Source organism: Coniophora puteana, assembly GCF_000271625.1.
Source record: "Coniophora puteana RWD-64-598 SS2 unplaced genomic scaffold CONPUscaffold_16, whole genome shotgun sequence".
NCBI lineage: Eukaryota > Fungi > Basidiomycota > Agaricomycetes > Boletales > Coniophoraceae > Coniophora > Coniophora puteana.
The window spans coordinates 236,573-263,712 of record NW_006913068.1 but is presented as its reverse complement, the minus strand read 5'-3'; the positions used below and the strand labels follow the sequence as shown (position 1 = coordinate 263,712).

Here is a 27,140-nt window from a genome sequence, read left to right as displayed (position 1 = left end):
CTATTGTCTGCTTCTTTGAACGCGACATGCCTTCATCCTTGCAGAATCCAGTCCTCCGCGAGAAACACACGGCACATCCTTATCGCTGGATCACGGTTTTTAGTCTATCTTTTGTCAAGGTGCGCGTAGATCGTGCTATGGTTTCAGCGCTGATATCTATATGATAAAGATTTGCTGCGCTTGCCTCACATTCATATGTCAACGCTGTAGACGTCGTCATGTATGAATGTCCTACTGAGGGCTTCCGCCGCATAATATCTCGTTAGCCTGATGAAAATTAGAAAAGCTAACGACTAACCGTCTCTCTTTTGTTGGTTAGTCGAATACGGTCTATAGTACTGACTTATCGACTATATGAAATGGATTTGGCCTCAAGCTGTGAATTCCCGACTATGAATGCCTGCTGCGGCCGTACATCTATTTAAGTTACTACTTTGATATCGGGCATCAAAGTCGATACGTTCCCACTCATCGGAAGTACAAAATCAGGCTCCATTACTTCCTACCAGGGATTTCTACAATAACCCATGGAGAATAGAGCAACATCGTAAATAATCGTACACACAAGTCTCTCAGGCTGCTATGGAAGATATCGCGACTCCTCAAGTTCCTGGGAGTCAGCAGACGGAGACTGGATGAGACCGCCGCTTTTCAACGGGTACTCACGGTCTTCGACATCGGTGTGTGTCACCCGAGAGACGTTGATGGCGAGGGCGGGTGTGGGCTTTGTGAGCTCCTGCGAAAACGCAGTTGTGTTGTTGACATGGTTAAACACCAGCGGAGCGCGGCGCGAGCGACGAGTAGTGTTCCTTTGCGTAGTCTCGTGTTGGAACGACATGCCTAGTCCGACTCGTACGGTGATCATGGTGAAGACGATGCCCTATGAATAGGACGAAGTGTCAGACGGGCAGAACAAACGTGACTTCGATACTCACGACCATGGGAACAATCTGTATCGTTTGGAAGGTTAGCTGATCGGAGCTGTGAGACGGGCCTGAGATGACGCGGACGCACAGCATCGAGTGCAATATATTGCGCGAAGTTCTCTAGCCCAAACAGAGCGAGCAAGAAGATAAGGCAGATCGAGTACAGCGCGCCGGACTCAATGACGATGACCGCGGCAGACGCAGGATTTCGTCCGTGCACGCTAATGTTTCGCGTGAGCTTGACAAAATATAGGATCCGAACAGCGATGAGCACTACGCAAAACATCAGTTCATCTGCGTAGGTTGTAGGAACGGGAGGTCGCCTCTCACCGGTGCATGTCAAGTTCACTGCCAGGGTCATAGCAAAACAACCGTAAACCCAGTTCCGAAGCGAAAATATCGAAGCTTCGGTGGCTTTGGTAGCGCAAGCATGAAGGGTGCCGATGCTCACGACTGGTCGCAACGTCAAGACAGCTACAGGCAAAGTCCATAAGAGACGCACTTATACTGCCCAAGTAGGCGAAATAGATAGGAACCACAACCCGTTTGGCTCCATTCCACGCTAGATACATCCGATATATCTAACCAATCATCAAGGCCGTCTTCTCAAAGCCAAGCATAGCACGTACCATAAAACCATCGCCGAGCCACGTCTGAATAATGAAGATAGAGGTCTTCAGGAGGTATATTGTAGAGGCGCTTGAATTCAGGATGTTGAAAGTATTCGAAGGGTTCTGTATGAAGGCAATGATGACTCGCGCTAAGTCTGTCGAGACGTGCTAGCGACGTCGCATCAGAGTAACCCGGGATGAGACTGATGCTGAGCTCACAATCGTTGCGAGCAGAAACATCAAAGGAGCGCCAGCCAATATCCACTTGCTGACGTTTGGGTTCACAGCCCTCCGCTGCAGAAGGACATAGGTTGATACCATCAACATGATACTAAAAATGCCTGCGAAAGCCCCTGAGTGCCTGAACAAGGATCGAAAGGGCGCAGTGACGCTCACCATAAAGAATGCATTGTACAAATAATGAAACGAGCGTCGCCTCTTCGAGGGAGATGGCCATAGGACACGCCTACCGAGACAGTGGGGAGGCGGAGAAATCTTCTGAACGCTACCGACGCCGACGAAGGGCATTATAACATTTTCGCGGTCGAAGGATCACCGCTACGTAAGCTGTCTGTCTGTCACCTGGAATTTTAGCTCCAATCGTGTTGCCATGTGGGTCAGGCTCAACCATTGAGTGGGAAACTGTGGGAAACTGGGTCCGCATCGATTCAGTGCGCATCTCAGTACGGACCCTTTATTTGAATAGACAGGGTGACATGTGATTGGTTGAGGTCGGCTGCGACCGTACACTCGTGGCCACTGGCTACCTTCGTAAGTTTCACGGAGAATATCAAAGTTTGCCCTATAGAATCTTAAGCTGTTCAGTTTTGAACATCGGGGCTCGGAGACACTGGGAGATGCCCATACGTGGTATTGACCCGCATTCACCCCTCAAACTGGAAAGATCATGAATGTGTACCTGTATTGATCGAAGCAGAGTTTTCGAAATGATCGCTAATAAAGCGAGTATCGGTTGTCTTGGTGGCGCAAGCCAATAACAGAATAAATCACTCACCTGTCTCAGGAAGCGTGATCCATATACCCTCCAAAGGCTCGACGTTAGTACAGTACTTCGCCGCTAACGCTACTGAGAAGAGCTCAGAAGGAAGTAACACATGGTGACCGGAACTTTGTACATCGTATCGTATGTGACTTTGCGATCGGTTTGATAACACTTGGTCGAAGAAAATCTGGGGACCGCATTAAATTTATCTCATTGGCGACGCGCAACATGAGATTCCTAGAAGAGACGTCCCACTTTGAAGCATTCTGCCCAGCTCTTGAGTTCGTCCACTGGTACAGTAATGTATACAGTATGTCCCCAATTGATAATAAAGCAAGCTGAGCTTTGGTGCTTTGAACGTCCGCGTCACAAAAATCGGTAGTCATCGCAGCCTCTTCTCAGCTGAGATTTCCATCTTGTTCTCTTTACATGGGAGCGCCCCTGAACTAGATTAGCTCCGGCACCGGGCATTTCAAACCGTTGGTAAAAATCAAAAGGTGTCAAAATTAGTCTCTCTCCAGTACGCCTAGTAACAATGGAAGCAGGGCTTTCAATGTACATATTCGATGGTGTGCAGTAGATGCGTCTTTGCCTGTCAGTATCAAGTCCATATTCACAATCTACATATCTATGTGGCCAGGGATCCGGGGGGTGCAGGTTATGAGTGCATCATGCGTAGTCAAACATCGAAGAAGCACCTCCGTCACTATTCGGAAGCTCCTGATTTTCGGCCGCAGCTCGCTCACGCTCAATATTAGCGTTTAGCAACCTCTGTCAAGCAGCCGCTGTAGCAGCGCCAAATGGAATTTAAACGCAAAATAGCGACGCACCACCCTGTCCGCTCCCACCAGGTCGGAGAACTCCTGGGTCCTCTCCTCAGACGACATACTCACGATTGTATCGAATGGATCCTGTAGAAGCATCACAAATGCCGCGAAGACGTTCATCCCGTCGGCATGAGCCATGTCTGCCTCACCATCCTGTTCGTCAGCATCCATCCACGGTCGGTCGCCCCATAGTACCGCTCGTTGCTTTTGCGAATTCATAGCTTCTGCTTCCATACCCTCCGCAAAATGCCGTACGGAGAATGCCGCCTCTCTCACGTTCTCCGCGAATGCCCATGTGAGCACACACCGCCCGTCGCGATCCCCTGCGCCTTCTGACAAGCCCATGATACGCCGTAGACGCGCAACGGCCTTCACCACCGGGGTTGTATACGCGTTAACAGCGTTCGGCGCCCGCGACCTGTTGGCGTTGAGCGCTGCCGAGGAGTTATACGCGTGCAAGACGACGAGTAGAGCGGAGAAGCGCCACGAGACGACGCACAACGTCTTCGCGACGCGTTCTAATTCGGGCTGCGCAGCCAGGGAGCGGAGAGAGACGAAGATTACACCAGCCTCTGGGTCGACGATGATGTCGACGTCATTGAGGTAGTCCCGCGAGACAAGGTCGACATGTGCGTCTCCTGAAAGGACGCGGAGGAGGCCGTGGTTCTGGATGAAGGTTAAAGAGGCGAGGTATCGATGAATGTGTAACTGTGGAACCCAGTCAGGGGGAAGAACGAGAGTTTGAGGGTTGATGAGCTTGTTTGGGGGGCGATTAGAAGGCTGAATGTCAGGTGCAGGAAGCTCAAGAGGCTCTGCGCGCACGGGAGCAGCCTCAGTCGGCGGAGGCGAGGATGGAGGTGCCAAGAAGGGCTTCCTCCGTAGAGTCAAGAACGCTTCGAGGGAGCCCTTGGTCGTAGGCAATACCATCGTTTCGGCAAGTAAGGGTTTTGATCGTCGAGCGTCCGCTTGTGAGTAAGACTGTGACTCTCCAGGATGGCCCGGATGGTCGCTCTGATCATCCATAGCGATGTCAGCATCACTGCCTCCACCAAGCCTGGGCAACCCCTGAGATGGAAAGCTGAGAGAAGCAGGAGCAAGGGACGATCCGAGAAGGTCATCTCCGTTCGCACTGAACGCCTCCATATCCATCCCAGACGCTAGGCTATCGTCAACGTCTCCCTGATATCGCATCTGCAGCGGTTCATGGGAAGGCTCCACCCTCAGAGGAGGCGTATTCTCCTTATCAGAATCCGGGTATTGGACAGGCGCCATGTTCGAGTAGCCCGTCGTGTCCGCGTCCCGCATCGGGTGACGAACATGTCCCCCAGCTCCGCCCCAAGAGTTATGAAGTTGCTGCTCCTGATAATGAGCATAGTAATCGTCCCAGGAGACCTGCTCGCCCATCGAAGCGGCGTCACAGTCCAGGACGAGGTCGATGCCCGAGTCGCCGGCGCTGCTGTGCCATAGACCCACATCCGAGACAGGGACGTTGGGGGTCGGCTGGTTCTGGCTCGGAGAATGGAGTATATGCGGTGGATCCTCGCGAGGGACGGATGGCGGCAGAGATGCAACAGGCTCCGGGGAATGGCTGCCCTGATCAACGCCATCAAATTCAGCATGTTCAGACCTGGGGCCGAGCCTTTCCCTCTTCGTCAGCGCCAGCTCAAATCCATCCTCCTCGTGGTGTTCGAAAGAGACATGAGGTGGACTAAGTCCCAGATCCCCCGAACCTCGTAGCTCCTTGGCGGAACCGCCACCACCTTCAGCATCCTCGACGAATCCTCGTTCCATCAGAGCCTCAAGCGTCTTCGGCGAGCCGGTGCTCGCATTAACATCGGTGACAATAGTGTCATCTACCCTGCTCAGCTCTTCATGCGTCGGCACCTTGGCGCCGTATTTGAACGGTCTGGTGGTTTGGCCTCCGTCAGATTGAACACGCTCGGCCAATGAAACGACGAAAAGGAGGAGATAGACGCTTACACCCATGAGAGCTCAATGTTAAGCGGTTTTACACCTGTTACGGGTTTCATGTGTCCACGTAGGACGGGTGGCAGGCTGTCAGCTGGGGTGGATGGAGGTAGCGACCCATGAGGGTGAAATTTGCGCGCTTTTTTCGAAGGAGCGAGTAGCTGTCGAAGATTTGGCAACGCGAAAGCTGAGCTCGGACGAGAGGCGTTGGGTGGAGGGAGGTTGGGGACTATTTGACGAAGTCAGCTTAATGAGACAGCGACTCGAAGCGCCTGGAAGGCAGAAAAACAAAAGAAAGCGGGGCATACCTTCCATCAGACCGGTATCTTTCTCGTCCAGCGTCTCTTCTACAATGAAATACCTCTCCTTTCTCTTCGTGCCTCGGTATATGCGCTCGAGAGCACGATCCAAGTCGTCGCTCAGTCCTTCGCTGTCCTCTCTCACTCCTTTCTCCTCGTCTTCGGATTTGGGCTCGGACGGCTGGCCAAGCATAGAATCGAGCTGGGTGCGAGCTGGCGAGCGCACGAGGGGAAACGAGGGAGGCTTGTGAGTCGATTTCGACGTGTCAAGAGCGGGTTGAGGTCGGATGGGAATGGGCATAACAGGACGATGGACATGCTTCGAAACGAACGATTCGAAACTAGCAGTGTCAACATTACGTTAGAAGGCTTGTCGTCGACTCAGGTCTAAACAGAACGTACGTTTCCCCGTCCGTAATCCTCACGGAGGATACTCCTGAACCGAGTTTTTGTGTTCGAGGAATCTCGATTTCGTCTACAACAACAACATGTACCTCGTCACCCTCAACACGGAGGACGGAACAGAGCGACTTACCCATCAATGCCATGGACGTATCGGGAGTGTGAGGGTCCGACGCTCCGAAGCTGGCTAGGTCCAGGTCGGAACCGGAGTCGCGTAGGGTGAAAGAAGGAGGCGATGAAATACTAAAGGTAGCTGAAGGGCAAAAATCAACGAGCCAGATAAGCATAACGGGAAAAAGCGTACATTCTCCCTCCAAAATGCCCATACAGTCAACTTCCAGGTGAGGCGACGACATATGCACATCCTCCGCCCGTGCAATAAGGGGCAGGACACCTGAGATGTTGGGTATATGCGTGGTATTCTTGCTGTCAGTACTTCTCTCTGTGGCTCGAGGGAACAGAGGTGGTGAGTCGAGGCGCAATATAGCTGGGATTGGAGAGTCGCTACGAAGGAAGGCCTCGACATGTCGGTTTTGGTGACCTCCTTTGGGTGGCGGGCAGAGGGCAGGGATGGACTTTAGTAAAGATACGACACCGCTGTGTTGGTGGTGGTCGAGCTGAAGCCGTAAGTCCCTGCGCATATAGTGTGAGTAAAGACAAACGAGAGGTGGTATGCGAAGATTGAAAGGCACAAGACTTCGTCCCGCGTTACACTGAAGGCGAGATCCTCATCGTCTTCCGGAAAACCGACTAGACCGATGATTGATTGCGGTATCTCAGACAGATATTGCGGCGTCGTAGACTTATGAACATCAGATGGGAGACGTGGGGTTTCCCTTCGCGCGCGCGTAGTCAAAACGGGGGACTCGGGTCGACAGATTGCAGCCCAACGTTCATCTGGTCAGGTTTATCAGCAGCCAGCTGGGATCAGTCAAAATACGACTATGACAATGATCATCCTCGTCCCAGCACCTCTCCGATGGAAGCTTCTTTTCCTCAGGCGGCACGAATGTCTTCTTGAGCAGCTTTAGGGAAGCCTCACTAGCGACCCATCGTTCCGAGTATGGCGCGATGTTCTGAGACTTGAAGTTTCGAATGTAAAGGACGAGGGGGTCTTCTGGAAGGATAAGAGAGTCCGGCTCATGGAGTGGGATGTAATCCAGCCTCATTGACAGAAGCTGGGGCGGATCACTTGAGCGTCAAAGTACAAGAAGATGTGACCTTACGAGCTCGGCTGTCTCCTCGGTGACAGCAACATGATCAACCGTGATGTATTCTTTTGCGTAAGGAGCAAGAATGCGGTAGACATGCTCGCTGAGAGGTCTGTCGTTGATGTCAACATCCATGGTCAATGTGCAAGAGCAAGTCGCGTCGACGCGTTTCCGCAATTGCTTCGAGTAGTTAGGGTTAGGGGTGGAACGATGCGTCACGTGCAGGCGTTTTGTTCTGTGCCGCGCTTGTCGTCAGACGCCGCGTCCGAGCGAGAGCTTCAAGGCTCCCACCCAACCTCGGCCCATGGCCCCTTCACCCTTCCGGTCCTCGACGCTGGCAGCCCATGCCGCCCCCTCAATACCCAAATCTGCTGATGTTTACGACCCACTCGTGCGCGGGACGCTAAGTCACCGTATGGTGTACACCGTCTTTGCCTACAGCGCCGCGTTTGTCTTCGCGTGGACCGTTCTTGTCGCACATCCCGGGGAAGAATCTTTGTCAATATTCAGAAGACTCATCAACCCATGGACATGGCTTTCTGCGTTGGCGAGCTGGGCTGTTGGAGTGTTGCCGGTGATTGTGCTCAGGAAGGCGTACTTGTCGCGTGAGTGTGTTGTTTCATGCATTCGGCGCTCGAACTGACGTGTCCGACTGGCTTTCCGTACTTTGGTAGCACACTCGATTGCCGCCCACTCACCGCAAAAAACAATCTCGACTGCGCTGTCGCACCCAAGGTCCCTGCGCGCTCTCGCGGCATACACCCTGTCCGCCCTCCTGCTCACGGCACTCCATCTCCCCAACGTAAATTTGAGAGCATTCGCAAGATCAAAGTGTGTAACATACCTCCCTGAGTTTTCTGTACTCACCGGTTCTGCAGGAAACACCCATGGTACTTCGACCCCCGCACACTGTTCTTCTTTGGTGCTCAGATCTGGAGCGCCTTCATATTCATGCTTCGCGGAGCTATGCTTGACCGCTTTGTCTTCCGCCAATCTCCTATGGCAGCGCTGGTTCGTCACATCTTCTCAAGCTGAACAATTCTACATAGAGCTCATTTGACTACGTCACAGCCATACAAGACGTCAAACCTCCTCAAGCTCCTCTTCACCGTCACACTGTTTTCAATCAGCTGTTCTCTAGCATACGTCTTCCTCGCAGTCATGCCTTCCCGCATGTTCGTCTTCCCCTTCCTCTTGCGCATCCCTATCCTCGGGTCTCTCCTTCGCCCATTCTTCGGTCACTTCATTCGCGTCTCGCTTGGCGGAAGCTCGTGGGACTGGGCCCTATGGAAGGCTGCACATAGGGTGACGTGGGGTACTCTACTTGTCTGGGAGTTCTCAGAGGCGTTGTTCGATGTCTGCATTCCAATGGTGAGTACGTCCGCCACGCTGGAGCGAGTAAGTGCTGACAAAGTGATGTCAGCCCGTGACCACTGCGCACGCGTCTGCAGATCCATTGCTTACTCTCATTGCTGGGACTTCCTCGTCCGATCCCATCTTCAGCCAATTTGCCTGGGCAGAGCTTGAGCATTTGGTTGCCGAAATCTCCCCTAGTATGTCCTCCTCCCTGTCTGCATTCCCCGCTCCCCTCCTAATATAATGCACACCTAGCCGCCTCACAACGGCGCGTCGCCCTCTTCGCAGACCAAAAATACACCCCTTCCCCCTGGTCCGCCCTTATGCGCACGGCACTTTTAACTCTCGGCCACGACCACGCCCGCATGCTCCGGCGCGGAGCCCCCGCCCCACCGCCTGCAGCCCCGCCCGTACCGAAGAAGGAAGAGCCGAAGCCTCCCGCACCAGGGACGCCGCTTCTCCGAAAAGATATCTTCAAGAAGCCACAAGAAAGCCAGAGCCCGGCGGGGAAGATATTCAGCTCGTTTACGGGCAACGGCGGCAGCAGCAATGGAAGCGCTGGCGAATGGGGTTTGCCTTCGCCTGCCCCAGCTCCTGCGGCCGCGCCCGAAGTGAAGTCCGAGGATGGGGATTCGTCGGTTCCTGAGCTTTTCCGCTCTACGTCTTTCCGCCCCCTGAACACGCCGGCGAAGCTTGCGCCTGCTCCCGCTCCCGCGGTGACACCGGCAAGCGGGCCGTTAGCTACCATATTTGGAGAAGTGAAGAAACGGCGGGACGCATTGTTCGCCGAGGTTGACAAACACCTCCCGAACTGGGTACGGGATCTCGCACACTGGTACACACGGGAGAGGCTGCACAAGGTCGTGGAGGCGTCGCTGCCGAACAGGGCGGTCGATATATACATCGTTGGTGGTACGTTTTTCGACCCTATGTTCTTCGCCATACATCTCGTAAACGCTAATCCCTAACCCACTTGCATCTGTAGTGCTCACCCACCTCATCGAGAACTCCCTCATCGAAGACAAATACGGTGTCGTCCAGCGCGACATCCCACGCACGCTCGAGGCGCTCCTCACGTTTCTATCATCCGTACAAGCCTATGAATCTGAGATCGCTGCCAACGCCGCGCCACCGACACCGGATGAGCTCACCGCCGCTCTCAAGGGTGAGAACGGCGCGCGCACCATCGTTGCGGAGAAGGAGCTTGTCAGGGTGGAGACAGCGAAGTCGCTAGATGTATTGAAGCCGCTTGAGGATGGTGCGTCTGTTTCGTATTCTTTGGTATATAGTGAACAGAAGCTGATGACGGGATGGTCTTGCAGCGCTGAAGGTTGGGTTGGGCAGGGTGATTAGAACGTTTGGCGATAAGCTGCAGGCGTTTAAGTTCCCGCCACGGACGGCGGCGCAGCTGCAGGAGCTTGTGGATTCGATGCATCACCAGTAGTCGCCGTGGTGGCACCACTGTTCCCAAGGCTTTAATGCCCACGGGCTGTCCGGTGTTGAGTATCTTTGGTTCCTTTCTGAGCCTTCAGCAATCTATAGACGTCCATCTTGCTATCACCCCTTACAACCATCACGCCTTCAGCCTTGGCGCCTATTATCACTGTACTCATCGCATAAAACTAACACCACGTCTATATCATCAAAATACAATATACTGCATCATCGCTACGACATCATCTCATGCACTCCTCAACGTCGACGACATTCCTGATCCCTGCGCAAACTCGATGTACGTCCTATGCATTTCAAATGTGTCTGTTGTGTTGCTCGCCATGTCGTTGGTGTCGTGCTGGCGGATGCTCAGGATCATGTGCGGCCCCATGACGCACAGAAGGTAGGTGTACAACGCGGCGTTCGTGTCGAAGTCGGCCGCTAGCCCTGTGTCGACGCTTTTGAACACGGGCGCGTATGATATCTCGATGATCGTCATTGTTGACAGCGTTCTAACCCAGTAAAGGTTAGGACGAACGAATGCCAGACAGTCGTCCGGAACCAAAATGGAGCTCACAGCATAGAATACAGCACGTTGTCGCGATACAGTATCCGCAGGAAGTGGTTTCCCAGCCATCCTTCATGGTACCGGCGTTCGCTCAGGAGATGCGTGACAAAACGATGCAGCGTGAAGCCGGCGAGCATCACCTCGTATGTCAGCAGCGCGGCGTTATTCGCTGGCAGTGCCCAAGTTGCTTTTCGGGGGCCGTCGAAGACGCAAAATCGTTGGCCCGAGAAGTTCCCCGCTTGAACTAATTCGGACGTTTGTTAGTGAGTATGGGGCGGAGAAAAAGGAACACCGATACCTGTCAATCCGTTGCCAGGATAGTACGCAATGATGTGTGTGGCAAGGCAGATCGACTGTTCAATGACAAAACACACTAGGAGAGTACGAAGAACAGCCCTGGACTGGCCATACAGCGCATGTAGTCGTATTGCCATTGTGGCTTTACAAATGGTGAGAATTCAAAGGTCTAGGCTAACAGAGCAATATGCTCGTACCTTGTAACGCGAATAAGATCACGAACTCGGCTATTTGGGAGAGGATATACCATTCGTAGCCTGGTGATACCGGTCAACCCGAGCTCTTTAAAATAAACCAAGGATACTCACATCTGCGTTGTGAATTCGTGGCAACAGTTTGGGGAAATGGCACACATATCCATTGGTAGGTTGAAAAACAAACAAAGCTCTTGAACGATTGACTCACCCCTGCAGTGGTTAAGAAATTATTAGTCATCAACGTCTATAGACTGTCAGAATCAATAGTATCGAATCGTGCCGTACCTGGTTGCCCGCCCCTGTTGTGGTATAGTTATTTGCAAGGTCATTGGCGAAATGATTCTTGCCAACGTTTACGCTCATGACCGCCGATCTAAACGGCGAATCAAGTGCGTGTGGGTTAGGTTTACGTTTTTAGGCGGAAAAATAAAACACACATTGCATAGAGAAGGCCGGTGTAGCGAAGCTAGGAAACCGCGTCAGGAAAGTGCCCAACAAGCACTTCACAACCGAGAAACTCACCAACGTATATAGGACTCTAATCAGCGACAATTTTCTCCTCTGTTTCAGTATTGATTGCCGATGAGTCCATCACGTCGCTGTTTTTGACTGACAAAGGCCTCACCCATACAAGCTCGACCTCAAAGACATGACTGTGAGCTAAGAGACCAGCTACAACAAATCGAGAAACAGTACCTCCTCTCGAAAGTGAAGCACTACAAGAAAGTTGGTGAGCGGTTGGCTCGCAGAGCGTTCAGAATCTATGCCTACGGTAGTCGTACATCGTCAATGCGAGCATCCCGACTATTGGTTGGGGTTGTCAAGTTTCGCTACGCATTAGAGCGCCATATTACTCACCTTGAACATACTCCTCTCCGCGCTGAAACTGGATGTCAGGCCAATAATCCGGAGAGTCAGAAGATATGGACATGTACACGAATCCAGGTGAGAGAGAAAGCGGGGTATCTAGACAAGCTCCGAGAAAGGACACCAGCTGCGTACTTAAGACACCGGACACACAGCGCTCCACCGCTGCAGCCGGAGCCAAGGCAACGTAGAAGGTAGCAGCGACCCAGATTCGGGCCCTGACCGAATAACTACACGAGGCCAGACCACGGCGAGTATCAGCTGCGTGATCTCAGCGACACATGCATTTACTTCTACTATGAGTCACATTCATTTGAGCAGTGCCGCTTTGATCAGATGGAAGCGTCATAGCCACGCTGCAAAGTCGCAGGCACGTACAGCGACATGCCACCCAGCCACAAACTGGACTGGAGCCTAATAAATAACATGGGCGGGGAGTAGGCGCTGAAGGCCAATCCCGCGATATGATCGTGGGACGTGCATGAATAGTAAACGCGAGGGAGGAGAAAGGCAAGCTTTATAGTCGTTGGGCAAGTATGAGCACCACACGCTACAACCCACACTCTAGAGGAGCCGCTGATGAGAGAAGCCATGCTAAGTTTATTAATAAGGGTCATGAGACCGGCACTACTGACACCGGAAGCACTTTATTACGTTTAACTGCCTCGCTCAATCCGCTCTTCGAGAGGCTCGAGGGAGATGATAAGAAATGATGCTTATGATCTCGACGATGAGGCTAAGTTTCCGCGACAGTGGCGCTGGAAGACTCCGCAAATCGCAAGCTGTCTATGTGTGTGTTTAGCGTTGTATCACCCTTAGTGTCTTTTGCGTCCTGCCTCCGGATGTTGAGCACCATCCAAGGCCCAATCATTGTAATTACGCCGTTGTAGAGGATGATATTGAAAACACAGAACACTGCAGTTCCAAGGCTCGGCTGATGAAATGTTAGATTGATACGACTGAGAGGAGATAAGTACCACTAACCTCCTCAAGTGACGGCGTGAACGCAACAGCATTAGAGCCGATACCAACGAAGGCTCTGTCATCTATGTCAGCGATAGTGATATGAGAGGGGTATGACGAAGCATTACAAGACAAAATAGACCACATTATCCCGAACAAGCAACACCAAAAACCGGTCCGTGCTCCTTGAAATCTTTGCGTTCTCCTTTGAGTCCTTGACGTGCCCATCATCACTAAATGGGCGGACCGAATATAAGTACATGAGCAGTAGTAGAATCAGTTATAACTGACACCGTACCTTAATGATATTTCGAATCTCCAGCACGAGTGGAGCGTAAAGTCCGTTTTTGACATATGGGAAATCAGACCAAAATAAGACGGTGAAATGGTCAGATCAGGGATGATATTATAATATTGATGGCTATCTTACCGCTGACGGAGCCTGCATGATAATTACACGATAAGATCGGCTGGTGATTTATGCCGTATGATAAAAACTCAGACCATATGTTGAGGACTCGCAATCTTGCCCATGATTCCAATGACAAGACATTCATTGTGAATATTATATAGTACATGATGCAGCATTATTCGAGGTTAAAACGACTAACAAAGTTATTACACGAGAGCAGCAGCAGTAGACGAGTGCAGGAAATCCGAGGAAATAATTAGAGCTTACAGACCGTGAAGCTAGCAGTCGATGACAGCACTCGTCTACTTTCGGGCTCCAACTCTGACAGAAGGCGGGTGGGGACGCGAATAGTGACCATCGACTCAAAATGTGATAGCCTCAGACTCCAGGCTTGTGCTCCAGGTCCTCGCCGACAGCTGGGGGATGGAGCAGAAGCATGCACCTCATCGCCATCGAGTACATTGCTCCAGCATGCTGTTGGCTTTGTGTTTGAGGTGTTCTAGGTTTGGTGAGATGCTTAAATACGTAGTAAACATAGAAGATGTACCAGAGCCAAAATACCGGAAGAACTGGACAATTTTCCAGGACTTGAGGTGAGACAAGTGAGTGTGGTGACAATCGGTGGTGGAGAAGCGTGTAAGAAAAGTAGGGAAATCAAACAGAGAGTACAGGGTAGGATTATTGCGGGGGGAAGAAAGAGAAAAGTCGAAGGGAGGAGAGAGAAAAGGCGGAGAGAGTGTTCAAAAAGGCGACACAAAGGTCTTATCTTATCTTATCTCTCTATCAGCTTTAGGGCTGGTTTCATCATCTGTCTCTGATTGGCCAATATTATATTTAGACGTTTGAGTGTCGCGCAACCAGGCAGGAGCGCTCGCTTAAAATAACTAGAGGTCTTCTCTTGTAGTTGGAATGCATGTCGCCGCTTCAGACATTGCCTCGCAAGAGCTATACACTGCAAACGCGTGTATACCTGATTTTAATGTACCTGATATTTGATTTGCTAGAATCACATACCTTTGACCTGATTTTGAAGTCATGTACCCGGACCTGTTCATCAAGCCATGTACCTGGGACTGAAATGCGACACCATGTTCACGGTGACGTCACGGTGGTGTCGGTTGCTCCACCCCTAACAAACAAATGCAAATGTTGAACTTGTTCTTCTCGCGTTGTCTTTTCTTCCTCCTTGACACTGTCGGCCTCTGCCATCTCACTCTCCCTCTTCCTGTCCACCGCCTTTGCACCTCACGCCGTCTACTCACGCTTTCTATGGCAGCTCCTGGATCAGACTGACTGGCCTTTTTGTCAGTCAACATTCACATTCCACCAACGGACATGACACTACTATGGCCCGTCTACAAATCATCTTCAACAACTGTCCACGTGTATGCCTTCTCCGCTGTCAGCCCATCTCTCCTTCTAGCACCTTACTACTCAACATCAACACCATACGCACGTAGGTCAACCCTCATGGTTCGTGATTAAGGCTCTCGCCGAGCACGACATAGTTCACGTAGGTCGATTTAACGGGCTGCTCAAACAAGGCGCTGATTACGCCGTAGGGATGATCAACGCCATCGTCAGTGTGGACAAGCGCACAATCGGATGTGACGGCACACTGAGGTCTTCGCGGCGTGGATCAACCTGCTCAACGTTCTCATGGCCAATGCATCCATGCCCTCCACTAACAGTGGTCCCTCGCTGTAGTATAAGTCCTCGCTTTGCGACCATCATCGACGCACGCCGCACCTTTACACTTGGTGCAGATGGCCCTCACAGTGGCCGACAAGCAGAGGGAGCGTGCGTGGCAATGGGCGCCGCATGCATGCATGTTCGCAGTCGTGCTCCGTCTGAACGAGAGTCAGATGGACCATGTGCCCGCGGTATATTTAGGTGGGCTCACGTAAGTGTCCCACAATGACGCTTGTATTCTAGGGAACTTTGATGCACTTGCGCCGCTCCCGCGTATGAGCATGCTCTCGAAACGAGTCGAGTCCCCTCCCGGAAATCCGGTAGCGACAGTGGTGCGAGACTAGGGGAGAGAGCAGACATCGTGTCTGGTATGTTTTTCGTTAATTCTCACTGTTTCGTCTACTTACTCTCATTGGCATCTGGTTAGTATCTACTTTGGCCCGTTCCCACAAGTAGGTTAGTTGCGGGAGAGCCTCGGCTGGCAGCCCTCGCCGCAGCGTTCAAGAACAATTGTGTCCGCACCCCTTGTCATGCGTTCGATGCAGACAACTCGGATGATGATAACGGGGCAGAAACTCTGCGCCAGTTGCACCGAAGAAGCTCCAGGCGCCGGGCAGTTCAAGGGGTTGATTGTAGTTCTGTGTATTGAGTAGACAAGGCACTCCCTGTGTAGATATCCATAGATACCCATGAATATCATCGCATTTGCAGTGATTTTTGCATGCTTTATTGTGTGGTAATCATTGCATTTTGCCATTAAAACTATTGGCTACGCATTCAATTGTGTCTCGTTGCCTCGGAAATCATGTTCTTTTGACATGAGAAAGTACATTGAATCCTGCAAAAACATTAGTTGTTTGATCTTGGCCTTGTACATGATTATCATGAATCATCTACATTATTATGATGTTCCGAAAACATGAATAATACATGAAAACTACTAACGTACGAGCATACTTGACGTACATGAGTTTCAGGTATCTCCGCCCTCACAGTGATAGGTAGGAACAGAAGCAGAAAGACGCCGAGCAATTGGTGTTCATGCGCCCAATGTGGTGTGGCTGGGTTTCTTCCCCCGCTCGCCTGCTCCACTTTTGCATCATTGTAAAGGTCAGCGGGTATTCGAATCTCTACCGTTTTTATTGTTCGTTAGTGTTCGTGTCTACCTAAAGCGGTGGCTGCCATATGCAGTTGAAGTTATCGCTCAATGATAATTTGGTTCTGAAATGGTCTCCGTATTTTATATTCGACTAACAAATGTACGAGCAAGATCATCAATTTTGATCAATGGTAAAGTGTCCGCGACATGGTGTTCGGCCGAAATTCACTGCCACACCGTAACGATATGTTAACTCAATGGGAATGCGTCACCATCCGTGATCATACAAAACTGTCTCGACGACGATATTATAACGGTGATCACTCGGTATAACGGTCAAACTTTTCCCACCCATTTAGTGATGATAGAACCTCCAGAGCGTCAAAACAACGAGCAAGAACTCGAACGTGATCATAAGCGAGAATCGAAGAGGCGCTCCCCAGTTGCCGACAGAGTTGCTGGATATGTGGTTCATGCAGTGGCGTACACCTGACCAGTCATATTCGTTGACTTGAGACAGCGTCAGCATTCGTATGTTAGCCACCAGGGGATCGCGCGGAATGCACACCTGTAGCACCTGGACCCGTGAGGCTGACCGATACTAACACCACAATAATCACGTATTCGATGGTCAGGAGTGTAGATAACGTCCAGCGCATTCTCTTTGATTCATTATACAACGCGCAAACACGCACGACCATCATAACTGGCAGCTGTGAGTGCGTCCGAGGAGATGCTATAGCAATCAGCTTACCCTGAAGCGAGAAAACGGCGATAAGCTGCGTCGCTTCCATGAGCCCAAAGAGCATGTGGCCTGAGAAGTTATGTCAAGATAGGGACATTTGAACGACATGGGGGCATACATCTAAAGAAATGTGCGTTGAAATGGCCGTTAGGGCTTGAATTGTCCGGATGTTGTACTCACGCCTATAGAACTGTCAGTCAACCCATCACTCTCTCATAACGAACAACTGACCGTGTCACTCAGAGGAATGGAAACGTAAAAACCTGTTGGTGATTAGTTAACGCTCTACGAGGACTAAATAACTTACACATGTAGACCCTGCATAAGGTGTCATTAGAGGTATTAGAGCTGAGGGACGCGGGTTGATAAAGGCATTACATGGCATAGAATAGTCCAATATAGCGGAGCTTTTCGACATCACTTAGTTGGATGTTCTCAGACTGATTGCACAACCCCGAGACACTCACGACCATATACAACACTGTAATTGATGAGAGCCTCTTTTTCTGAACCAAGAGCATGAGCCTTCCGCCCTCTCTCTATGACAGGATAGATTGCTTACCCATATAAATTCCATCTGGTGTATACACGCGAATCAGTCGTTAACCATCGTTGAAGCCCCTAAACGCGTACCTCCTCGTGCAGGTGGTGAACTGGTGCGCTTGAAGCCCATCTCGAGCAGAGCAGCATGCAGCTTCCTGTTCCACATGCGTCCACCCTGCTTGGTCCCATAGAGAGGACGCTTGAGCAGGCATACCTGGTCCTTGCCACCAATGTGAAAGCCCTCTGGCTGACGCATATAGAGCATGACATCCATGTCCCATTGCAAATACACGTTGGAGATGTCGACAGAGCGAAGGTGGAGGTCATGGATGGCAGCAGGGGCCAGGATGAAGCGAATGGTGGAGAGGCGGACAGTGGGAGCGAAAACCTCGAGGTAGTCGAAGCCAGGACGCTGGGAGAAGCCTTGGGCAACCACTCGAGCCTTGTGACGCTCTATGGACCCATCAGCATTGCGCTTCAGCTTAAACACCCACCGACTTCCTATAGCCTTCTCCCCAGGAGGGAGAGTCACCACCTCCCAGGTCCCATTGGTCCAGTGAGCACCCATCTCGTCTACACAGGCGTCATACCAGAGGGGATCCTGAGCAACAGCCTCAGCATAGGTCCTGGGCTCCTTGTAGGAATCACCCTGGAGCGCCAGTTCCCTGCCATAGGCCTCCCCATGCACAGCTAGTGCAGTGTCCGCATCTTCAGCGTCTTCATCCTCTTCCTCACTGTCTGGGACCACCTCCACCTGCTCATCCACAGGGACAAGCGGTTCAGCGGGCCCAGCAGGTGCAGGCTCAGCAGGGGACAAGTGGCCGCAAAAGCGGCGACGGCGATCTACGGAAAGATTGATGTCCTCGTCAACAGCGCAGGTACGGCAGCGGCAGCCACAACGACGCTTTTGAACGTTGAGTTCCATTGGAACAAGCATGACTGAATGAGGTTTATGTTTAGGTTACATCTCGGTCCCTGTTTGTTAGAAAATCGAACGAGCTTGCAGAGACTGGTACTCACCATAGTCGTACAGCACCAGGCAAGCCATCGCGACTATGTGTACTTTTTATGAACGCTAGCACTTTCGGGAGAGTAGATAGCACCCACCGGCACTATATGCCTCCACCTGAGCAATCCATATTGATGGCCATTCTGACGGACTGTTGTCAATCTTCATCGCGTAGATAGCGACAGTGGCTGGTGACTCCCCTGAATACCTCGAAAGTTGGAAGATGGAGGAGGGATAACCAGTCGAGCACGGAGCTCACCTCACAGTTATCCTCTTATCTGAACTAGTCACGGCTGTCCCTTCACGGACATCAGCCATGAAGTGGGAGCCATCAAATCTTGTAAGCACAAACTGCTCGTGTGTTCCTGTGTTTCCCAAAAATTGATCAGCTGGCTATGACCCGTGATGAAATCGAGCGCCTGTCGGCCCCGGCCAGCTGTCACGGTGAAGTTCGCCTGCCCAAAACATCGTAAGCCCCCTCCTGTATGAGATCCAATGTTCGCATTAACTCACAGGGTTTGTAGGCGTCGTGTCACATGTATCCACCTGCGCGTCGCTGCAGATAGCGTTGATAAGGGGGCGTCACATTTGGGGCATGCAGAAGCGCTGTCCAAAAGAGCATTGAACAGCCTACACATTTAGCGGCGTGCACAGTACGGGGATCACACGACCGTGGGCCGTGGCAAGCAGCGGAGGCGCTCGCGGGGAGCAAAGTTCCGATGGGACCTAGCGGTTAGCGCTCCGCTCGTATCAAATATTATTTGCGTGTTCATTGAAGCGAGTTGTCACAAGATAGATTCCCCGCGCAGCAGTTGCAGGCACGCCGCCTCGACCTCGCCGTCCCAACGGACGACAGACCGCCCGACAACACCGTGCCAACCGACGTCGGCTGCCGTAGGAGTACTCCGTGTCGGCCGACGCCTATGGTAACGCCGCACCGGCTGATCCGTTGTGCGCCGTATCAGGAGTGCGGCGTGTCCACCGGGGTGCAAAGCGGCGTCGTTGGAACACACCGCACAAGACGGCGCAGCGGCGTGTGCACCGGGAAGGAGGACGGCGCGGCGGCGTGTGCACTGCCAAGGAAGACAGTGCTTCATAGGCCGGAGTTGCATAATCAATGTTTGCAAACGTCGGGCGTCAGCGGCGTGACTATGGATTATACCCGTGGTTGGTTTGATTGAATCCCGGGTGATACAGCTTTGGATGTTATCCATCACAGCAGTCTCATATATCAATCATTTCATAAATATGTTGGTACAGTAGTATATAATCGAGGACCAAATAATCAATGCTTAACCTTCCCTTGGGATTTGCGCTGTCGTTTGTTGGGAGCACTCGATGAGTCACCCTGCTGCGCACTGTCAGACATCTCAACTATAACCAATATGAGTGACGTCACAGACTGCCAAATGATGACGATGACTCACCATCCCCACTAATATGTGCATCGCCCTCACTGGTACGAGGTGGAATGTCGTGGCCAAGTGTGTGGGCCAGAAAGCGAAGGTCTTCACGAATGCCATTTACCGCGCTGGTCAAGGCTTTGATGGAATCATTGTGATCCTTCATTACCTTTGTCAAAGACTCCTTGTGGGTTTTGACATCGTTTCGAGTCGCTGAGTAGTTGTTGTCGACAGCGCGGACCAGTTCTCGTATGGCGTCTGCAAATCCTTCCATCCCATCAACTTCCGCCGTCAGATCGAGGACTTCCCGCTCTGTTGGGAAGGATAAGCGCGCCGGACATCGGAGCTTATCAAAATGCGTTGACATGACGCCGCGCTAGGATGACGCACCAGCAGGGACCTTGTATTAAGTCAGTGCAGGCAAGATGGAAGGGCATCGATGATGTACCTTGGCTCCACTTACTCCTTGACCGGTGCCCTTAGGATGCACTCGAGCTGCCAACAATGCGCTCTCTGAAGACGGCGCCTTCCCCATAGCTGCATGAGCAGAGCTTGCTGCGGCTTGAGATGCAACCGGTTGCTCCTCCGTAGTATCTCCCGTAATCGAGTCGAACTGGTTTTGATCGACAGCAGCCGCAGGAAGCGTTGAGGTCCGTTTCGCCTGGCGAGGCCGCGGTTTCTAACCACAAATCCGTAAATCGCGATCCAATGGGTAAGTGAGGGCGCGCTGCCGTGGTGAGAAATGATACGCACCTTATGCGGTGCCTCAACGATTTGAACGTCTTCATCCGATGTCGGAGGTCCCGGCTGAGGTGATTGTATCGTAATGTCGTCGTCCATGGCCGCATCAGCGTCCTCACCTGCTTGCACTGTTGGGGTGGTGGTGCGAGGGGTCGATGACGGCTTGCCCTTGGGCTTATGCCCAACAGGACGACGAGGTGCAGGGGAAGGAGACCCCTGCGACGATGGCGCTGGCAACGGAGCCGTGGACTCCGCAGGCCTGATGGGCTTTGCAAAGAGGGATGGAGCGTCTGGACCTGCAGACGAACCCGCAGGTACAGGGGGGGACGTTGCTCGCTTCGACCGCATGAGATTACACAAATGACAATATTTCACTATCTGGATGGTGATTACTCACCGTGAACTCTGGCTCGTCCCACCATGCCGCACCGCAGTTATTCACCTCAACAGGACGGAAACAGTAGTGTTTGAACACCCTGTACGTCGTTGGATCCAAGGAAAACGTCGGCGATTCCATGTTTCCCCGCTCATGGTACATGGCGACCGCAATCGGTGTCAGTTGCCAGTCGAGCTTCTGACCGTCAACCTTGGCGTACTCGATGTACGCCTCCATCCACCAGGCGGCCTCATCCTGCAAAGCACATATGGCGGGAAGTGCGCCATATAAAGGAAAATGCTCACCACCTCCTGACTTGCCCTCTCGAGAAAGGCAGCTTTGTTTATGCCACCAGCCTTGAATCTTGCGAACATCGCCGTCCATCGTGCGCTGTAGATCACGATCGCCGCGATCACCGACGTCGGGTTTTCAATGTCGAGGGTCCGAAACTTCTTGGGCAAGTAGTTGGGGAGTTTAAAGACCGTGACTTCCGGTGCTTCTGCCATGGTGGTGTGGTGAGCGTTGGACAACACGGCGCAGCCGAAGGACTCCGCGCGGCGTCTCCTGGGGTTAGGGTAAACAACCCTGGGCCCAGAAGATGCGCCCGGATTCCCTCAGGCCGCCGTCATGTGAAGCCTTCCGCTAATTATGGACGTGGGCAAATGACGCCGCCAGATGTGCGCGAGCTTACCTTGATTCCCCACTTCTCCCACCGCCGTCCACGCACCTAATACCCCCTTCACATCGTCCTTAATCGCCATGAACCCAAGAGGCCGCCGCAGCCGAGGAAGAGGGTCCACGACCTCTGATCGTCCGGAACAAAACCCAGATCAAGGGCGCCAGGGAAGCAAGTCTAAGGTCGTCGGGTCGCAGTTAGCCCCAGGAGCAGTCGTGTACAAAACTGACACCGCTCGTCAACTCGGCGCCGTCGGAGATGACGCCGATGATGCATCTGAATGGGGTGAGCAAATTCAGCCATATTTGTAGAATGTGCTCACAACTGCATAGACTGGGAGGGGCAAGGGAAGTCATTGGCAGAAAAGCGCGAAGACCTGCCTGTATCTCGCAGCCAATGGCAGGAAATGAAAGCACGCGAACGTAAGCGTTAACCGAGGTCTGGATCCTGCGGTTCTCATACCTCCGATGTTGTTCACCCAGGTAATGTTTCCACCGAACACCGCAATGACAATAGAGATGTCGTAGCATCAATGGTGGCTGCACATCTACGGCGCCAGAATCAGGGCGCCAGGGCTGAAGACACCGCGGGGAACCCGAGCTCGTCCCAAAACGACGCCGCGTTGCCACTTCGGGGAGAGGACGACATTGCTGACGCTCCGGCGTCATTTTCTATCTTCGCTTTGGGTGGCTCCTTTGACGACAGCGACGACGATAACGATGACGACGGCGAACCTAACAACGATGAAGTCAATGTCAAAGGTAACCCTTTGACTAGCGTGAATGATGCAGAAAAGCTTCAGGACTATTGGACCGGCCAAACTGATTACAGCGAACCGGCGCCGTCTCAACCCAGTGATGCTGATATGTCGACAATTTTTGGTCGTAAGTCCCCATCCATGTGCAATAGTACCAGGAATCTTACTTTATATGCGTCCAAATAGCCACTCCATCGACGCCTGTATCACATCGCGATCAGCATGCCCATGTTGCTGAGGCTGCTCCCGAACGTAAGTACGTGAAGTCATGTTCAGTACCCGAGATACTCAATCATAAAAAACCGTAGGCGACGTACCTCCTGATGCGGTTGTTGGTGGACTGGGCTTGATGACTCCAGTGAATATGACTAATGTGGAGTTCCGAAATGCAGTCCTTTCACGCATGATGGCTGAGCACATGCACACCAACTCCGCATTCATTTTGAATGCGTTTGTTGATCACATGCTTCTGCGCCTAGAACCGGTCAGAGGGGAGACGGCAGAAGAGACGATCGACTCACTCATTGGGGTACTCAATAGAGGGGAGGCGCCGCTGCAGGCCGTGTTTCCTATGCTACAGGATGGACACCAGGGCGGATGGACCAGTCAATCAATCAACGCAGCGATACGTCACCTTTCCCTGTTATTCATGTTTGATGGCGCCGGGCGACACAGCGTCAGTGGGGAGAGCGCAGGGCAGTGATAACTCTAAATAATGGCATTTTTCTTGAATTAGCCACCAATCGAGACTTGAAAATATGTACTCACCTTGACCACGTTGTACAATTCTATCCCGAGAGTTCGAAACCATACCTACCACGGGGCAGCGTCTTCATCATGGATCGCCCACGAGGTCAGAGTAAAGACATCACATTAAAAGCGAGAAACCAAAATACTAACATGCTGTAGATAAATGGCAGGCAAAAACAATCAATTACTCTTCCAAAAGAACGCCAAGGCCCCCTTTGCGGCGTTTCGCACGTTCCTCTATGCTTTGTTTCCACAGACTGCCCCTCTCGGTATGCTTGCGTTGTCTTGCCGGACGCCCATTGCCCTCACCCATGAAGTAGACATCATCTTCGTTGAGCCCTGGGCTCTTGGGGTCGTCAAGCCCGTCACCTTCAGACTCGTAATCATCTGAGGCTGGAGATGGAGTTCGGTGACGCCGCCGAACTGGGGTGAAGTCGTCATTCATCCTCTGACGTTTCGGCGTAACTTCGATCGGAGACCACTCCTCGACGGGAGGCCGTTTCTTCTAAAACAAAGTAAGCGTAATTTTTTAGCTTATCAAGGACACAAAAATCCATCTTACCGTAGGTGTGACACCCAGACTCTTGGCTAGAGAATCAGGCAGCTCCCAATCTTGGATATCTTCGACCTCATCCGTGCTTTCTTGCTCGCTGTGGACGTTTCGGCCGTCGAGTCGTCGAGCATTGAGGTTAGCGCCGCGGTGTTTGGTGAGAGGTCTTGGCTTCAGTATGGACATTCGGGGCTTGGGAGCATGTGGCTTTGGGGTAGATGTACGAGATCCACTTGGAAGTGATGTTGAGGCCACCGCAGTAGGCAATTCTTCAAAGGTCTGCGCATTAGCGTTGTTGGCCGCTGATCTCAGGGCTGATGCCACACTCTTTGTCGATGCAGCCGCAGCCTGAAGATATCAATAAGAATCATATGAAGAAAAGGATCTGAATGGCTTCACCTTTGCAAATAATGACGCCGCTGTGGGAGCGGCAGGCGTTGGTTTGATGGGCATGAGCAACGACTTCCTCCGAGGTGGGCGCCCACCTCGGAGCTCAATGAAGGAAGGTAAAAATCGGAATGCGGCGTCGGGGCTGATGTTTTGTCTCAGTCGCCAATGCCGAATGAGAGCCTTACATGCAGCGTCAAGCATCTTTGACGGGTCGTCGAATTGACCCCAATTTCCACCCGGGAGATAGTCGGGGGCAATGAATGCCAAAGGCTTTGCCCGTAGTTCGCTCCAAGGCACACATGCGCCCTGTTGCGACGACGGTAAATCGTATCGGAAGGAAGCCCGCATGACCTCGCGAACTATTTTTTGCAACCTCTTAGCATTACACCCCACCTCAGATGGTACCAGAGGGTAACCATTGTCGTCAAGGGCGACAATGACATCACGCTTTGAGCCAGCTTTGCCAGGTCGTGAAGCTCTGCTGCCGTCATCATCACTAGAAACTGTGGCAGTTGGCAAAGTAAATTCATCAGAAATGGCGTTGACATTCAAGGGAAAAGGTGATCATACCTTCATCAGGGTCGTTATGGTTAGCCCATGCTAACAGCAGGCGTTTTGCTTTTGCATCACCAAGCGACATCTTGAATGTGTCAACATCTTTCAGAAGCTCATCGGTCCTGGGTATATCAGCATTAATCAAACATTAAAAGCAATCAGACTTACCAACCATAGACCAACTCCCCTTTTGCATTCTTGTGTACCCACAACGCCGACAACGTGACGCCGCAGTCCCGAGCTGCCTCAGTCATAAACACCTTCATCCTGGGAATGAAATGGCGGTCATACTCCCTACGACGAATGTCAAACCAAGTGGTATCATGCAATAAAGGTCATACCTCTCTTGAACATCATCAGGTGGGCCTGAGATATTCCAACGGTCAGCAAGTGCATCGAGAGCATCCCACTGAGCAGATGTGAGGTGCCGAGCAACAACCTTGCGGGCAATACTCCAAGTGCCGAGCCACTTCTTCTTGTCCCCTGTGTCAACGGTGGGTTGGTCGGGATAGAGCGATGCCCAGACGACACGCATTTCCTTGCGGATGGTCCGCACGTGCTTGTAGTCAAGGACCTTGTACGAGGTCCACTTCCCGGAGTGCAGTGGCCGAGTTCGGGAATGCAACCTGAAGGTGGCCTCCACACTCTAACATCAATTAGATACCATCAGTCAGGCAAATGTGAAAGTGCTCACAGTTTCAACGTCCACTTCGACCTCCAACGAGCACTCCTTCTCCCCCAGGATGAGCCCCGCAACCTTGCACACCAGGGCATGCTGGGCTTTGTCATTCCGCACCTTCGACAGCTTCTTCCAGGCAGGGAGGTACTTCTGGATGATGGCGTCATCTTCCTTGGAGAGGATATAGATGGTATCGAGACCATCATCCTCATCCTCGTCGTCGCTGTCTGCGTCAGCAAGGAGGTCTATACCATCTGCAGGTTCAGTGAGGCTGGGAGTGCCGGCAGGGTTAGCGGCGGTGGTGGGTGAAGGCAGGCGTCCTGAATGTTGAGCCACAGCGCGCCTCTGACTCGTCGTAGCAATCGAGGAGGCTGGGCAGTTGGCAACTGCGGTAGCGGTCGTCCGTTTCGCAAGGTTGGCAGCAATCATGGCAGCTATACGGCTGGCAGAGGTGGCAGCGCCGGCGGTGTTACTGACCGCGCGGTTGGTGGGAGGAATCGCAATGGCGGAGGCAGCCTCTTGAACGGAGTCAACTGCCCGAGTGTCGACGGCGTCGTGTGCATTGTCGTCACGAGAAATATGGCCATGAGAAGCTCGAGGATGCGGACGGCGGTGCCGGATGCGTGAGGTAGAGACTGAAGGTATGTCATCAGCCGACGACGCGGAATGATATGGAGAAGGCATAGCGCCAGCGTGAACAATGGTCTTAACCAAGACGAGTTGAGGCCGCTGAGGTTATATACTACTCAGAAATGACATAGGCCGCTCAACGCATCGACACACTTCATTCGTTTCTAAGTCAATCGGCTTGCGGCCCGCATTGTTTTACTTTGGAACCTCGGGAAGAACAAAGTCCGTGGATGGGAGCTGCAAGTTCGGGCTCTGTCAATCTATGGTTGCGACCAATTTCTATCCCTGTATTAGACCGCTACACCCTTAGCAAGCTGACCCTGCGTTACCGAAGATGGGACTCGGCGGAGTGCTTGGGCGGTAATCTTTGTTATGAATTCATCGGGTAGTTTGACCGGAGTAGCCGTGATGAAGTAGCCGATGCGGCATCTATATACGGCGCCATCGCTCTCGGATGCAAAGTTGGGCGCCTTTCACTAGGCGGCGTTTTGGTAAGCGGCTGTGCCGACATCCGACTCGGTCACTTTTGCCCGGGTGGCAGCTTTGGTTACAACATCCGGGTCCGTCAACCCTGCCCGAACGACACATTTGCAGGGCACGCGTCTTGTCATGAACCGCAGAAACAGTCCGCAGTCTCAGGGACATGCAGGCGAGACCGTGGGAATGTGCGGCATCCGTTCCGCCATTGCATGTCAATTTGTCAACTCGTCCCCGCCGTCAATGCCGACACAGGGATGGTTGAACAAGTTTTTGGGGCGCCATTCCCTGAGTGGAATGCGGATCGGGCTATTTTCTGGGAGCAATATTCCACCAGCGGCTCCATTCGGCGACTACCTGCTTCTACAGACCCTGACACGGTACCCGCTCATTCTAGTCATTGCGCTGTGATAACCCCAGATCTTAATCGGAGCAGCAAATTTGAATACAACTTGTCAGCCATTGCATCGGTCGTCTCCGCGGGTGGATGGATCACTTGTTTAGTCAATTCTTTCAAATCATGCAGATTCACCTTGTTAGCTATGACACTGGTGAGATACACCGCATAGAAAACCGTCAGGGAAAGAATTGGCTACATGAAAACGAAGTGAGTGAATTACTGAGATGAGTAATTCATCCGAGCGACGGCACCGTCAATGCAAACGCGCCCGACTTAACGAGCGTGATAGCAAAGGCATGGCGGCATGTCCAGACCGAGGTGAAGACT

At 52.2% G+C, this 27,140-nt stretch overlaps 8 protein-coding genes across 8 annotated transcripts; 2 read left to right on the top strand and 6 right to left on the bottom strand.

Annotated features, from left to right (window-relative positions):
• Positions 1 to 372: 372 nt before the first annotated feature.
• Positions 373 to 2,013, bottom strand: CONPUDRAFT_139973 (uncharacterized protein). Its single transcript, XM_007776007.1, has 8 exons — positions 1,934 to 2,013; positions 1,757 to 1,878; positions 1,556 to 1,705; positions 1,429 to 1,507; positions 1,257 to 1,379; positions 1,015 to 1,199; positions 936 to 950; positions 373 to 880 (listed from the first exon to the last, which is right to left on the bottom strand). Exons 1-8 carry the CDS (start codon positions 1,992 to 1,994, stop codon positions 581 to 583), a joined length of 1,035 nt encoding a protein of 344 aa, XP_007774197.1. The 5' UTR covers positions 1,995 to 2,013; the 3' UTR covers positions 373 to 580.
• Positions 2,014 to 3,039: 1,026 nt separating this feature from the next.
• CONPUDRAFT_169315 (uncharacterized protein) lies at positions 3,040 to 7,382 on the bottom strand (the record flags this gene model as incomplete). The annotated part of the gene is made up of 10 exons (XM_007776006.1): positions 3,040 to 3,311; positions 3,371 to 5,273; positions 5,348 to 5,564; positions 5,644 to 5,975; positions 6,037 to 6,109; positions 6,170 to 6,289; positions 6,341 to 6,669; positions 6,729 to 6,933; positions 6,986 to 7,214; positions 7,263 to 7,382. The coding sequence occupies 10 exons, from the start codon at positions 7,380 to 7,382 to the stop codon at positions 3,210 to 3,212; spliced, it is 3,630 nt and encodes a 1,209-aa protein (XP_007774196.1). The 3' UTR covers positions 3,040 to 3,209.
• Positions 7,383 to 7,519: 137 nt separating this feature from the next.
• Positions 7,520 to 10,270, top strand: CONPUDRAFT_169314 (uncharacterized protein). Its single transcript, XM_007776005.1, has 8 exons — positions 7,520 to 7,852; positions 7,922 to 8,078; positions 8,126 to 8,258; positions 8,319 to 8,618; positions 8,671 to 8,800; positions 8,859 to 9,515; positions 9,589 to 9,861; positions 9,926 to 10,270. The coding sequence occupies exons 1-8, from the start codon at positions 7,552 to 7,554 to the stop codon at positions 10,045 to 10,047; spliced, it is 2,073 nt and encodes a 690-aa protein (XP_007774195.1). The 5' UTR covers positions 7,520 to 7,551; the 3' UTR covers positions 10,048 to 10,270.
• Positions 10,271 to 10,284: 14 nt separating this feature from the next.
• CONPUDRAFT_158934 (uncharacterized protein) lies at positions 10,285 to 11,039 on the bottom strand (the record flags this gene model as incomplete). Its single annotated transcript, XM_007776004.1, has 3 exons — positions 10,285 to 10,549; positions 10,615 to 10,849; positions 10,904 to 11,039. 3 exons carry the CDS (start codon positions 11,037 to 11,039, stop codon positions 10,285 to 10,287), a joined length of 636 nt encoding a protein of 211 aa, XP_007774194.1.
• A 1,663-nt stretch (positions 11,040 to 12,702) lies between these two features.
• On the bottom strand, positions 12,703 to 13,283 carry CONPUDRAFT_158933 (uncharacterized protein; the record flags this gene model as incomplete). The annotated part of the gene is made up of 4 exons (XM_007776003.1): positions 12,703 to 12,900; positions 12,951 to 13,005; positions 13,058 to 13,162; positions 13,228 to 13,283. The coding sequence occupies 4 exons, from the start codon at positions 13,281 to 13,283 to the stop codon at positions 12,703 to 12,705; spliced, it is 414 nt and encodes a 137-aa protein (XP_007774193.1).
• Positions 13,284 to 19,214: 5,931 nt separating this feature from the next.
• On the bottom strand, positions 19,215 to 21,455 carry CONPUDRAFT_158931 (uncharacterized protein; the record flags this gene model as incomplete). Its single annotated transcript, XM_007776002.1, has 8 exons — positions 19,215 to 19,502; positions 19,727 to 19,803; positions 19,857 to 20,144; positions 20,223 to 20,232; positions 20,296 to 20,511; positions 20,586 to 20,909; positions 20,971 to 21,204; positions 21,255 to 21,455. The coding sequence occupies 8 exons, from the start codon at positions 21,453 to 21,455 to the stop codon at positions 19,215 to 19,217; spliced, it is 1,638 nt and encodes a 545-aa protein (XP_007774192.1).
• Positions 21,456 to 21,708: 253 nt separating this feature from the next.
• On the top strand, positions 21,709 to 23,085 carry CONPUDRAFT_77156 (uncharacterized protein; the record flags this gene model as incomplete). Its single annotated transcript, XM_007776001.1, has 5 exons — positions 21,709 to 21,910; positions 21,958 to 22,047; positions 22,108 to 22,509; positions 22,569 to 22,634; positions 22,691 to 23,085. The coding sequence occupies 5 exons, from the start codon at positions 21,709 to 21,711 to the stop codon at positions 23,083 to 23,085; spliced, it is 1,155 nt and encodes a 384-aa protein (XP_007774191.1).
• A 231-nt stretch (positions 23,086 to 23,316) lies between these two features.
• CONPUDRAFT_158929 (uncharacterized protein) lies at positions 23,317 to 25,990 on the bottom strand (the record flags this gene model as incomplete). The annotated part of the gene is made up of 7 exons (XM_007776000.1): positions 23,317 to 23,637; positions 23,695 to 24,030; positions 24,082 to 24,575; positions 24,643 to 24,749; positions 24,796 to 24,921; positions 24,969 to 25,273; positions 25,322 to 25,990. 7 exons carry the CDS (start codon positions 25,988 to 25,990, stop codon positions 23,317 to 23,319), a joined length of 2,358 nt encoding a protein of 785 aa, XP_007774190.1.
• Positions 25,991 to 27,140: the final 1,150 nt, after the last annotated feature.

Excerpts from the sequence above, each read along its gene's own strand:
- CONPUDRAFT_139973 (XM_007776007.1), bottom strand. The coding sequence starts at position 1,994 with ATGGCCATCTCCCTCGAAGAGGCGACGCTCGTTTCATTATTTGTACAA. Across the intron at positions 1,879-1,933 it reads TGTACAATGCATTCTTTATG|GCATTTTTAGTATCATGTTG; the intron begins GTGAGCGTCACT and ends GGGCTTTCGCAG. Across the intron at positions 1,706-1,756 it reads TGTTTCTGCTCGCAACGATT|CACGTCTCGACAGACTTAGC; the intron begins GTGAGCTCAGCA and ends CGACGTCGCTAG.
- CONPUDRAFT_169314 (XM_007776005.1), top strand. The coding sequence starts at position 7,552 with ATGGCCCCTTCACCCTTCCGGTCCTCGACGCTGGCAGCCCATGCCGCC. Across the intron at positions 8,079-8,125 it reads AGAGCATTCGCAAGATCAAA|GAAACACCCATGGTACTTCG; the intron begins GTGTGTAACATA and ends CCGGTTCTGCAG. Across the intron at positions 9,516-9,588 it reads CGATATATACATCGTTGGTG|TGCTCACCCACCTCATCGAG; the intron begins GTACGTTTTTCG and ends TTGCATCTGTAG.